The sequence below is a fragment of the Palaemon carinicauda genome, chromosome 4 (assembly GCF_036898095.1).
Source record: "Palaemon carinicauda isolate YSFRI2023 chromosome 4, ASM3689809v2, whole genome shotgun sequence".
Classification (NCBI taxonomy): domain Eukaryota; kingdom Metazoa; phylum Arthropoda; class Malacostraca; order Decapoda; family Palaemonidae; genus Palaemon; species Palaemon carinicauda.
The window spans coordinates 28,846,390-28,861,341 of record NC_090728.1 but is presented as its reverse complement, the minus strand read 5'-3'; the positions used below and the strand labels follow the sequence as shown (position 1 = coordinate 28,861,341).

The window sequence follows — 14,952 nt, the reverse complement described above, 5'->3', positions numbered from 1 at the left end:
GGGAAGGAGGGTTTCGTATACTGCACTTTATTATCAGCCCATGTGGCCGATAATATTTGTCCCTTTTGGCAACTGCACTGGTTGTGTTGTTATATGAGGCCTCAGATCTGTGAACCACTCTCTCCAGGGGAGAAGAAAAAGAAAAAAAAAGCTGCTACAAAAATCAGCCTTTAATTTGCAAATCTCAGATCTTGTTGATAATCAAACAAATCAAGGCTAACGATGGCAATACTAAACAGTCCAGATTTAACCACTCCTACAGCATGGTCCACTAAGCCTGTCAGTCATGAATGGGACAACAATAAACTTTTTTGTAGCAATCATGTCTATCATAGGCTTTCTACAAACATTCCAGATGTCTACACACTTGAAGATAAAGACATTATGGCCATAATTATTAAGTTTTTACTTACAGTATTTTTCCATGTATAAGAACAGATCTAAAATTAGGGCAAATTTATACTGTAGTATAAAAAGACTGCCAAATTAAAAAAAAACATGTGTATAGGCTACCTTTTGAGGTAAAAGCTATCTTTTCTAATGTTAGTTATGTAAAGTTGACATTATAAATTTTGTTTTACTTACTGTATACTTTTAAAAGTTGCAAGTAAATGAAATAAGAAATTTTAAATAGTTTTATCCTAAACATGTTGCCTGAAATGGAACCCTTATTTTGATTATGTTCCATCGCCAATCACAATGAACGAATGATCGTGTTTACACAAAGAATTAATAACTAATGATATTAATAATTTTAGTAAACTGTATAAAAACTTCATTCATTATAAGAGTTTTGAGCAAGTTTGAGAGTCCTATTAATGTACTTTTTGTTATTTGTGTGTGTATATCCTTGAGAGCGGTAGCTTGACTTGGCTGACAATGATTAAATTTTCTAAACTGAACTCATATAGAAATAGAGTTTTTCTTTGATATTGAATTATTCCTCAAATAGATTGTCTATTATGAAGATATGCCAATAACATATAAAGGAAGATTCATTTATCATCTCTATAATAATCTTATTTCATAAGATTATAGTATATAAGTTGTTATTGCACCAAGGTCGAAGTACCCTATTGATAACCATCACTTTGAATTAAAGGTTTGATTTATAGAATGGTGGTATATATAAAGGACTCCAAATTTTAATGGGTGAATTTTACAATTCAAAGGTAGTCTTATATGCAGAATTATACAGTTTTGTATCCAAAATAAACCTGTTCACAGCATAAGAGAACCACGAACTTCCCCTATACATAACCTTGAATGTGATCTCTTAAGCTGAGAAAAAAGATGCTCTGAATATGGATTAGAACAGAACAGAGTTGTTTCTGTTTCCTCAAATGAGTTTGATTTTGAAGGCTTAAATATCCTTCAGGAATTTTCTGGGATATCTGTGCTAATAGCTCCACCTTAGCCAAATAGCCTCTGATGTTATCATTACTAACCAAGCTACTTAACTGCTGGTACTCTCAATCTAAAGTATACTTCACTTAATTTACATTAACTTAACGAAAGGAAGAAAACCCCAAAGTTATTTAACTTAAGGGTTTGGTCTTCATGGTTAACTTAACAAGAAAGCTGTTGGTTGTTTGACAACTTGTAATAGGCTATGGGTAGAGTTAGTCGATGTGCTCGTAGCATGGCAGTCAACTGAGATCTTCGTTCCTTTCTACGAGGCGCACGATGTAGTGATGACATCACTCATGGCAGACAAATTTCAGCTACCTGAACTCAAGTGTATCCCTTATACACACTGAGACTTTCCTTTGAGCAGGGGAGACAGTATTTCTTTGGTACAGTATTTATTTTATTGGATTATCTGTTTTAGCCTTTCACAGGAGAGTCCTTGGACACCACACAGCAGTTTAACCCCAAAAATATCACAGGTTATACTGCATTATGTAAAATATCATTAAGAAAAAGAAAAATATACTGCTGCAGAAACAATAATGAGCAACAAATAACTTATTCACTTTCATTATTCTGCCCGAGCAAAATTAGCACAAAATTGATGGAAAGACTAAAAGGAAGTATGTCTAAAATTCATTGGAATGCATAGCTAGATAATAAGAAAAAAAGGAAAAAAATAGCAATTATTTATACATTTTATGTAATTTGCCTGTTTAGTATTTAAGTGGACTCAATGATAGAATAAACAAGAATGTACAATATATATTTGAATTTATGGATTTTGGCAATACAATTACAAGCCAGGGCTGGGACCTGTGAGGCAATTCAGTGCTAAAATGCAACGAGGGTAAAATCATTGTTGAATTGAGAAAAGTTATTAGAGATTAGATGGATAGATGTAGGAGGACATAAAGCAAGGCCAATCTTTCCTCACTTTTACTTTTATATTAATTCTCTAGCTAAAAATTTTCTTTTAAAAATCGACAAGCTTTGATAAGAGATGTGTTAAAAGACGACCAACCCCAAATAAAAATGGGAAAAGCTGGAAACAAAAGAAGAGTACAAAATCACAGCTCTATACAATTAATTCACATGTAAGCCCATGACAAAGTCACAAGAGAGACTAGCAAAAACATGCATGCAGACCTAGAGTTGGGACAGGGTTATTAGAGACCACTTATACACAGATTTATTAAACCCTGTACACCATTGAAAAAAAAAATTATTGCTGAACAAATAAAGTACCTTGGAATAGAGACCAAATAAAGACACATACTGTAGTAACATTTGCATACTCACTTTTCGTGTGTGTCCACTTTTATACTAAACAGGCAAAATGTACATTCAATACAGAAAATACGGTAATCTTTTTATAGTAAAAATTACATCATTCACCTGTTTTTCATGAGTCTGATCTCACGCTTCCTCGTTGCTTCCTCAGCCATTTGGTCACCTCTGTGGACACTGGACTCGGTAGCAAGAACTACTCCTTGTGTTAGGCCCGCGCTAGTACTAGTAGCTATCTTCAGTCCACTCAGGTCACTTGTGGCAACTGTCCATAAGATGAGGCTACATTAGACAAGAACTAGATCTTTAGGCACGTATATGGCACTTCGATGACAATAGTATTAAAGTAATTCCACTAAATCAATGTAAAATAAATTCATAGAATTAACCCAAAGGATATTTTAATGAATGACTGGCAATAGCTTTGGCTAAAAGGTCAAGTCAGAGGAGGAACAGGGGCAAACACCAATGGAATAATGAAATTTACAACAAATTGTGGTCGCTAAGAAATTAACTGCAACAAGCATGGCATACTATTTTATGTGAGGTAATAATCCAAGGGTAATACTTCCCTAAATGTGACTTTTAAGAGTGGAACCATTTAAGACTATACGAAGAGTATGCGAGAGGGATTTTTATGATATTTCAAATTTTAAGAAGCTTTTCTACTATGTACCAATTCTGCCTAACTACTTAAAAGTAGCCTACATGCAGATAGTGCGTTTGATCAGCAACTCTCACCAGGAACAATAAACTGTGGATCAGAGCCTTGAGCATATTGAACAATGGCTCCTCCAGCAGTAGCAGCATTTGTCATAGCGATGGTTTGAAGACCGTCGCTTCCTTGGCTACTCAGCTGCAGGCTCCCGGCAGGGATTACTGTAAACATAAAAGATATCATGGTAAAATAAGTGAAACAAAGATTTTACAATAATCTCAACCTAAATTGATATTTCCTTTACCACAAATACTAAGAATATTGTACCACATAAAAGCTACTGGCAAACTATAATAAAGGACCTTGGAATTTAATGCATTTTAAATACTAAATAAAACCTTTCACTGATAAACTTAGAATATTACTTAAAGTTAATTACAGTATATTATAACCAGTTCTAAAGAATGACTGCTATTTCCTAGTTGTGTTTTTACATTCCTTACACAGTACTACAATTTCTCTCGAGGCTGGAACAGAATTAACGGGATAATCCACTTGCCCATTCTTGTACAGAAAAGATGAGCTAGAGGGTAGAAAAAGACCTTTCAACTTGACATATTAAATACTGCAACAGCTAAAGTTTACAGGGTCAATAGTGCAATATAATGTTTACATGTGGCCATCCATCATGATGACATCTGAGAAACCAGCACTAGTAATTTAGTTACTATCTGGAACAGTGACCAATTTTTATACTTATCAACTTAAAAATTTATAAATGCCTGTGCAGTATTCAACTGCCAGGAAAAAATGCATATCCTCTGTCAGGAAACGCAAAGAACTACACTAAACTGGGACATTCAATACTCTAAATATACGATATGAAAGACACTTTCTTTTGATCCAATTTCCTCAAACTAGCACTAGTCTGGAAATGCGAGTCCAGTGGTTAAATTAAACATATCAACAGTAAATGATTGGAAACCTTAGTTTATATATATATCCTTAAAACTCCCATTAAAAACCATATGATATGCTGTAATACTATACTGTGGATATATATACTTTATTTTTCTGAGTTTTACATGATTGGGAGAGAAGAATCAGCAATCCCTTTTGCCTGCTCTAAAAAAAACATTATGCAAAGCATTTGCTACATATCTACTATATAATTGTTTACTGTTATTTCTGCGGATAAACCACTAAATTTAAAGGACACTACTTCTACGATCAGAATATTAAAGATCATATGGTACCATATAATTTGTGACCATCATAACTGACATTATGGATGTTGTTATCATAGTATTATCTAAAAAGCTTGCAAAATAAATTGAAAATAAGTTTTAAACATCCAAAACTTTGCCATCACATGGAAAAAAAAAGGACAAAATTACTCTAAATATACAGAAAAACACAACAATTCTAGACAATAAAGAACACACCAGCTTCAGTAAACAGCAACAAAAAATTTACACTTATTCATTACAGAAAGCATCTAACATCTAGAGTCTAGGCAGATATCAAGCAAAGCATTTCTACTCAAGCCTAAAAATAAAAAAAATAAAAATTAAAAGTAACTTGTATTTTACCTAGGTATACAAACTACAGTCCTTCAAACTCGGGATATGTCACAACTACGCTGGAACGGCCGTTGAAATTAACAACAGGTGACGCAAGTTGGGAGCATATGTCTACCCACCTGTCACAAAATAGCCACTTTTATCATTTGGCTTATGACAGAGGGGTGGCTAGGTGGAAATTTAAAGGGCTTAGGTTTGTATAGCCAGGAAAAATACAGGTTACTTTTAAAATTTGTACTTTGTTCTGACGGGTATACAAATCTTGTCCTTTGAAATAGGGACACTCAAGGGTAGAAGGAAGTCCCATGGTCCTTTACTTCCCTCGACATGTTACCATTCCTGGTCCCATACAGGAGCAAGGGAAGTGATTCCAACACCCTCCAACAGCTGGTAATAGGGTGGGCCAGTACTGGCTTAAAAGTAAGCAAGTCTTAGGACCTGGAAAACCCATCTCCCCAATAAGGAGACATTATCGGTACTATCAAACCATGCACATCAAGAGAAATGTTTATTAAAACAAAGACACATCCTCCCACTTTCCAGGATGATAGGGTAGTTAATGCTTGGCAATTGTATTCTGCCAGAAAGGTGCTCTTTCGTGTACCTCGCCAGCATCAAACGTCCAGACAGCATATAAAGTTTGTGGCTGCTGTACACACCCATAGAGAAAAAAAAAGTGTCATTCATTCTATGTCTCCTCAAGAGTCCTGTCAAATGCACTAACTTAAACAGGATTTATATTAGTGATAAATCCTGTGAGGGAGTTGAAAAGGCTATGCCAACAGGTAAACCAGAGGCAAAGGTACACACTGACAAAAATCGCATCTACTAACAAACAGCCTCACTAATGTAGGAGGAAGTGTCTGGACACTTGCATCTCATTTCTAGTGGGTCTAATGAGAAGGTGGAATTCTAATCGGTACCTAGACAAGTTAGTGTCAACCTATAATCTCACTGGGTGTTCAACAGTCTGTGAAACAACGAAGGCAACAGATACCCCCATCCCTCAAAATGTACTGGCTGAATGAGGAGAGCCAATACTCCCTCTGACAAGAGTGAAAAGCTTCCAAAGACCTATGCCATTACTCCTATACTAAGACAGGAATGATATAAGAAATGCTCACCCACACCTGGTCAACAAATCCCCTATGTAATCCTAAGTAATAGTCATTGAGCGAGATATGGAATTCCCACTGGAAGGAGGAAAAGTATGTGCTAGAATTACCCCATGAAACTTTGCAAAAGGCCTCTTATGCAACTATTACTGTTGCTTATCCCTTCGGAGAAGTGCCTGATGAAGAGAATAGCAGAGAGTAGTAGTTAGTAGCCTCCAAAAAAAAAATGTCTGAAGAAGAGAATGGGAGTGGTTAGGGAAGAATTAGCAGAAGAGGGAGAGAGAAAACTCACTCTTCTCCCTTACCAACAGTTCACAGGTTTTGAGGTTCCTACCAATCAGGAACAGGTGAGCTACCTCTCTGAGTTTGCTGATATGAATAAAAAGAAAAATACTAATCAAACATCATTCCCAGGTATTCCTCACCTACAAACCCCAGACTGTAATGAAAAGCCAATATGGAGCATAAACACTCAAAAGAAAAGAAGGAGACGGTTCTGGATTGACTGAAGGCCTGCATCCACTACAAGTCCCTCGAGCCACATTCATTCAATCTTCCTCTCTGAAGGGTGAGTATGGAACTAAAGTTCCAACTTCATAGGGACTAATAAGTACCAGCTCAAATGAGAGTAGTACAGACTCATTCTCCGTTACAGTGACTTGTGAAGAGCTGACAGAAGAGGACTAGTTAAGGTCGTACAGATCCTCCAGCACAAAAATATTTTAAATTTATTTTGTTAAAATAGGGAGGGAATGTGCTAGGCAAGGCATCCCATTACAGATAGATGGAGGCATATCTGATTCGCTCCCCATACTACTATTTCCTCTTAACATCCCTCCTGGACTTAACCTAGGAAGAGCAACCAAACCCCTTCCGTAGGAAGATATTGCCAGTGGTCATAGCTAGGATTTGGTAAAGCCCAGGATCTTCCTGAAACCCCAAGCCAATTAGCATTAGCCTTTACAGGCTGGATGCATGCTACAATGTGCTTGAGAACAGCCATCATTTCAATTCAATATACAGTACATAAGTGTACCTAATTGAGGAGGAATCGGTACTCCCCCATCCTACTAGAAAAGATAAAGGGCACCCGAACTCTTCCAACACCTGATCAATGGAAAGAGTCCATGGCCCTGCATCTCAGGCCAACTTGGTTACAGGGGGAAGCATGCCAGCCAGTGCTGTGAAACTCTAGCAAACCACCAAGGCCTCAGCACGTGGCCCTGTATATCCAGCAACACCTGTTACTGGGGCAGCCAACCCAGCCACTCGACCCACAGGGCCATGCATCTCTGGCCAGCCTGGCTACTGGGGAAAGTCAAGCCATCCTACTTCCAACGAAAGAGAAAGGGCCTCTAGAACAGCCTTACATGACTTCTTACAGCAGGCCATGTTCTGATTAGACTTCAGAAAAACGGGAAGAGGAGAAGCATAACTTCTTACAACAGCATATCCTTACCCTCAATTACCAGGAAGTTGGGTTTTCTGTCCAGCAGGACCAATTATTTAATACTGGTGCAAATAGTGAATTATTAGTCAGTGCTATGCATGTCTCACCTTGCCCACTGACCCCAAAGATACCAGTCAGTAAGTGAAACTTTGCAGCAGCTTGAAGGTGAACAGTGGCAGCTCTTATCCCAAGGTCGCTATTGCTAACAGACCTCACAAATACCAGTCAGCAAGTGTGCTCTTTCGACTACAAGTAGTAGCATAAACGATACCCCTATCGGCCTAACATACGATGTGGGGGACCACTCCCCTGCAACTGATGAAACAACGGTGCCTGTCACACCAGGCACACGATCACTCGACCTTAAGGTACCAGTCGATGCATGAGCTAAGTAATGGCAACATACGAAGAGTGAATGATACCTATTAGCCTACCATGAGGTGCTGGAGATTGATGGGCAGAACCGTTAACCTGCTACTGATGAAACAGCAGTAACTGTAACGGGACAGTTCTGTACGGTAGTTCCCCCTTAGAGATAGGAACAAGAAAAGTGCCCACATACACTCCTACCCTCCACTGCCTTACGTTGGTGATGTTTATTCCTAGCAGGATTGCTCATATGATACTGCAACACTGACTCCCACTCTCTTGACAAACCCCAAAGTTAGCAATTAGAGGGTGAGTACTGTCACTCCCTTCCAGAGGAGGAGAGCAATTGCTAGAAGTCCAATGGAACTTGAGTGTAAAACAGTCACGCGCGACTACCTTCTTCATCGTCGTCATCTCAAGGGAGAATACACAACAAAGGAAATGGAGAAGAGGTTGATAAAGGAGGAACAAAAGTGAACTTTCCTTCCCCTTGCCAACCATTCTCAGGAGGAATCATGGTCTGAGTGACCGATAATAACGGCTCTTCCTCTGAGGACACTACAAGAGCATCCTCCTACACAACACAAAACAACTTCACAAGGGAAGCACTGGGAACAACCACCGACACTGCACCACAGGGATCACCATCTGGAGAATGCCGACGTTGCTAGGTGGGCTTGCCAGACATAAATATTTTTACTATCAGGAATGAAGGCATGAGTGAAACTCAGTCCAAATTAGGTAAATCCCTGCAAACAAGAGAAACTACCATGAAGTAAGTTCATCATCTTCCTGATTGGAAGAGTGAGGATAGGACTCTTAAAATCCGGGTTGAGGGGCCTACACAACAGTTTCAAGGTTGAATCATTTGAACAAAATTCACTTCACCACATGCTTACCTTTTGATGTGCTTCTGCTTACAAACAAGAGCCCTCACAAAAATAAAATAAATACAACCACTTCAACTCATCACAAACAAATGTTAAGGAAAGATCCAACAGTCCACAGAGGAAAGCCACAGCATGCCTATGCCCGCAGCACACAAAGACATATGTGGCTATTCTGTGACAGCTGGACGGCTGGGCTTCCCCTCGTGCACGTTATTAACCATCACTACCTATCATCAACCAACTAACTTGTAAATGACTCAATGGCCGTTGGAGCGCTGCTAAAGATACATTCCTGTTGTAAAGGACATAAAGTTTGTGTATGCATAGGAACAAACATGAAAACACAGTAACTATTGTATATTAGGCATCAAGATGAATTAATGTGAAATAGAAAGAATAAGGAAGAGGGATTCACTAACTAATTACTAGAAAATCTACAACTACCAATATACACAGCTGCAGCATTGTTCCATGACATAAGGACAAAATCATGCCACAGTTAACAACTACTGAATCAAAATATACAAAAGAACCAAAACATTACTAAAAGATGCAGTATTAAAACAAAGAAATGCCAATACACAAGTTAAATTTTAAGTTCTCCATTCTAATACGGCAAAAGCAATATTAACAAAATTATCCAGCATCTAATTCTGTCTTATACAGCACTGTATACTGTATAACTAACAAATAAAAATAAAACTTTTTCCCCATACCATCTACAGTAATGATCATCACAAAGTTCTGGTGAACTCCCAATACAAAACCAAGCATTTTGATAGATGCTATGACAAACAATGGCACTATAGATGCCTGGAAAAATCTTTACTAAAGAAACCTTCAAAATGAATGGGGAAAACGTATGGATGACAGATTTGATATATGAAACATTTTGAGTTAGGTAACTGGAAACAAGCATTATAACAATTTAATATTAAATTAAGCTTCTTTTTGACATTACAGTAGTATCAATATTACATTAGAAGAATAATTTACAACACAAATATGGCTTTCCTATAACTCAGGATCCTTCAACTTGAACCATGTGTATGGTAAGGACATCAAACAAATATTCCAATCAATAAAAACCTCAAGTTTACCTAGACCTAGGATTCTCCTCTTCCATGACTAACTTCCAGAATGTAGTACTAGTACGAGTGGAGAAGGACCAAGATCTTTCACATTAGACAGTATATTAAGTACTCATGATTTCTTAAGATAATTAGGAAGACAAAGAGTTGTCTATGTTCAAGGAATACAAGAATCAAAGGAAGAATTTCTTCATGTTTTTCATGTACACTAATATATCTTATGTACTCAACTAAATATATGTACTTTAAATTGGGAGTAATACTGGAACACACATTTGCAAGTCTAATAAAGGTGCTTCTACACTTCAGACTGGAAACCAAGGAAAAACTAAAGGAACGTCAAATATTTGGATTTCAAATGTTTAAATACTTAATTTCAGGTTACAAGTACTTGTTAAAAAAAAATCATCTTAATGCAACATCTCTTATTTGGAGGGAGAATCAATATAAATCACATCAAAATCTCTCTTGATTCTTGTCTTCCAAAGGAAAGGTGAACGCACGATAAACGGACGGACCTTTCAACAAACCTGCCGTCTGGTACTGCTGCCCACCAATGGTCACTGTTCCCGTTGGTTCGTCTTGAGAGGAATCAGAGCTCCCAGCGTCACCCTTGTCTGCCAATATCAAATTATATCTGCTAAGAATTTCACTCTAACAAACACCTATATGTAAACAATACATTCTCATGTTAGAGACATTTATTTCAAACATTACCTGTTAATAGACCTCTTAATTTAAAATTACATGTTCTGTAATTCAATCGTATAAGTATCCCACCCTTAATGTGATTTTCTCATGAGTTAAAACAAATAATTTTATCTTAGTAGAGTGCCGGCCTATATTTTAATAACTACAGCAGTTATCTACACATATTAATGCAATACAGTCTGTATAGAATAGATCTTATTTAGTTCCGATTGATATCTTAGTTCAGACATCATCTATTAATATGCATTTCAAACGAGTCTGCTTATGTTTACTGGAGTTGACCGTTAATGACGAGAATAATTGAAACAACACTCACACTAAGAGAAAATGAGTCATCAAACAATAATGCATGTAAATTTCAAAAAGGCTAGTCAAACTACTGCTTTATCTGGAAAATTAAAATACTCAATACCCCACAACAAAAAACTCTAATTATACTTTTCATAAATCTGTACCAAACATTCTAGCTGTGGTTCCCTTAGATTATTCCACTGTATCAGAGCAATATCAAACATATTTAGTAGAGTACGCGTAATCTAAACCCACAACAACACCATCCCTCTTCACCCTGGATAAAAAAAGCCTCCTGTCTACCAAAAATAAAACTCTAAAATGTACCTCTCAACAGTGCATTGCTCACGACAAATCTCTTCATATTGTAGCAAGGCTAGGAATGCTTGGAAAATGGTTGAATGATGTGGACATATAATACTGCTACACACACTTCAGAGAGTGTGCAACTCCCAGTTTGAGGAAAGACAAATTATCACCAAATTCAAACAGCCTTAGTTAATCTAGGAGAGACTCTTTAAGAGTAGATAAAGTGTTTGAAGTTGAAGGACGATTTCATTCTATTAACACTGTAAATGAAAATGATTGATTTAGAGCATGATAAGCAACAGAAGGCTGATGAGCAGAGCAAACAGGATTTATGCTATTCACTTACAGCACTGATTTAGCTGCATATACATTTTCTCATTCTTCTCACAGCCGATCACTAATTTGAGTAAGAAATAAAAAAAATTAATGGTCAGAATTACATTCGAATATAAATAGTTTTTGCAATAATGTATACAAACAAAATTAAGTCAAGATCCCATAGCAACTATTACACAATTAAAAACTTAAAATCTGATCTTGAATATTTTTGTTAAAAGCATTTGCTAGGGGACACTGACACTACTACGTACTTGTCTATTCAGTTTTCAATCATTATTATGTCAGTTTACTGTACTGTATTCACGTGCAAGGAAATCTTTTTTCATTCAATCCTCTTACCTTACTAAAAGTCTACTTTACTTGATAGACTTAATATTTATCATTATAATGTAACTACATGAAAAGATGGCAATGAAATTTATGAAACTCTTGAAGTTCTGCTTTGCCAACACCAAAACTTCTTACTGGTTCCTGTCCTAATTTTCTTTTGCAACATCTACTAACCCTCCAGTAATCTGCTTTCAACCTTTACTTCTCATTGCCCTTTGGTCTCCTCTTACCAATCTATCTAATTTCTTTAACTATGTATTGCCCAATTCAACAACTTGAAAGACTACCCATATACAGTAAGCCTGAAAAATGATGAAGAGAACTCATTGAACTACCAAAACTAACATTACTAGTGTTTATAAAACCATTAGGTAAGGGATATTTTGCTATTTGCTACATGACTGTATAACAAAACTACATGTGTGTGTCTCCTGCAAGTCTCATAAAATTGCTGTAAGAAAAAAAATCTTATTTCCTTGTAAGAAACTTCAATATTAATTTTTCTTTAAAGCATATGCTCTTACGAAAACCTGAATTCCTGTACATAAAAAAATAAAAAGCAAATTCCTTTACAATATAGATAATTTATATCACAGTACAATACTTTATAACCCTTGCCTTTAACAAATCTGAATAAGCATTAAAGCTCTATAGAAAAAAAAAAAAAAAGATCACTGAAGTTCCATATTGCTGCCTAAACTATTTAAAACATCAATTACCCTCAAAACACTAGTGCAGTACTGTATACATAATTAATATACCCTCGTCATACAAAAAAAATACAAAGAATCGATCAAACACAATCCGAATAGGAATTCCTCCAAAATTAACGCAATATGCAAATATAACATTCTCCCACTTATGAAAGGTTTTCCTCGATTACCCAATGAAAGAAATTCTAATATCTGTTTTTCCTTTCATGAGTATAAACAATCTTGTACAATACTGCCCTACCTAGATATCACTAGTCCTTGTTCCCCTCATAGGCACTCTACCATCTTCACAAAATTACTGGAAATTCCTCATAGACAGACCCTCCCTCCCTCACCTGATATCTCACCTCCACCTAACTCATTGAAGATCTTGCGATATGATGGTCGTCTTGCCAGGATCTGACGTTTTCGGGAGGAGTCCTGATCTTCTGCGTCCAGTACCTAAAATCATGGGGTTAAAGTGCGTTAATTACATGCCCTCTAGGGTAGTGCATTTCTTGAGTGGCACACAAATATTTGATTCAAACAAGATGAAATTGAACGATTTAACAATCTAATAAAAGAAAAACTTTCATCTTGTTAGATTGTAAATAAAATCTATGGTACAATATGATGAGTCCTGAGTCTGCATTATTATCATGAAGTACTTTTTAAATCCCTGAATACTACAAGACTTCAATTGACTTGACTAGATTATTTCCATGCAGATCTTTGATTAAAATAAGATTCTGTACAATCCCTATGAAATGAGGGGATGAAAAAAATGGAACATATAAGGAATACTACAAATCATAAAAGGAAGAATATTATAAATCATATGAGAAACTTATGAATTCAAAATAAATAAAATATGTAGATAACCAACACCAAATACAGACAATCAACTTACATATCTGCAAGGGTAGGAGTCTTAATTTTTTTGTTAACCAATCCTCTTGAAACCCTTACGTAATAAAGAGGCTAGAAATTATATCAATAATTAACTAAACAGTAAGCATAAAACTTTTCTGGAATAAACAAAAAATTATAGAACTAGTTTCTGAAGTTTCATTTTACAGGAAAAAAACTTCATGGTTCCATACCATACCAAAAGGATAACCAAGTTTTGTCTTCCTATATTGTATATATAAATATATATGGTAGCCTATGTACATATATCAGGCAAAAGCACTGTCCCTAAGGCAACTTGTATTGATAGTTAAATGAAGCTCACCTGTACTGCAGGCAAGTTTCCTCCCCCAGCTGACTGAATAACAGAATTTGGGGGTTGCTTAAGAAGAATAACGTTCCCTTTGGATATCTGGACCGTCTGCAGTGCCGTACTTTGGATGACACTTGGTTGGGATGGCTGCTGGATCACACTCTGAATCTAGAAGAGAAAATGGTTGGCTATTTCCAGATGCCAGACATTCATTACTGCTACTAAAATCTACACTTGTATAAACTTAGCAACAACAACTGCCACACTTTTAATTATTTCTATTTCCCCTACAAGTCAAAAGAGTAAGTAGTCCCATCACATGGCACCATGTGTGCACCACTAAAGAGGGTTCTTGCAGCACCCATTCAGCCATTACCTACCTTCTCCTTTATCCCCATTCCTACATTTTTTTTTAATCTTGTTCACACACGCGCTTGTGCTGAATTGTCAAGTAAGGACATTGAGCATAAATTCCATTCATCCAACACAGTCCAAATTCCATTCAACCAAACAGTCAAAATTCCATTCATCCAACAGTCAAAATTCCATTCAACCAAACAGTCAAAATTTCATTCAACCAAATAAACTATCCAAATTCCATTCAACCCAACAATCTGTCCAAATTCCATTCATCCCAAGAAACTAAGTTCAAATTCCATTCATCCCACAAACAAGTTCAAATTCCATTCATCCCACAAACAAGTTCAAATTCCATTCATCCCACAAACAAGTTCAAATTCCATTCATCCCACAAACAAGTTCAAATTCCATTCATCCCACAAACAAGTTCAAATTCCATTCATCCCACAAACAAGTTCAAATTCCATTCATCCCACAAACAAGTTCAAATTCCATTCATCCCACAAACAAGTTCAAATTCCATTCATCCCACAAACAAGTTCAAATTCCATTCATCCCACAAACAAGTTCAAATTCCATTCATCCCACAAACAAGTTCAAATTCCATTCATCCCACAAACAAGTTCAAATTCCATTCATCCCACAAACAAGTTCAAATTCCATTCATCCCACAAACAAGTTCAAATTCCATTCATCCCACAAACAAGTTCAAATTCCATTCATCCCACAAACAAGTTCAAATTCCATCCATCCCTCAAACAAGCTCAAATTTCATTCATCCCACAGTCCAAATTCCATTCATCCACACAGTCCAAAGTACATTCAACCAACAAATAGTCCAA

At 36.5% G+C, this 14,952-nt stretch overlaps 1 protein-coding gene across 1 annotated transcript in view; it reads right to left on the bottom strand.

Moving 5' to 3' along the window:
* CrebB (Cyclic-AMP response element binding protein B) overlaps window positions 1-14,952 on the bottom strand; it is a 130,892-nt gene that overhangs the window by 7,609 nt on the left and 108,331 nt on the right. The window contains 6 exon segments of the mRNA XM_068372105.1: window positions 2,809-2,965; window positions 3,442-3,579; window positions 10,375-10,473; window positions 11,514-11,564; window positions 12,885-12,990; window positions 13,763-13,918. Of these exon segments, the coding sequence (XP_068228206.1) occupies window positions 2,809-2,965; window positions 3,442-3,579; window positions 10,375-10,473; window positions 11,514-11,564; window positions 12,885-12,990; window positions 13,763-13,918 (707 nt within the window).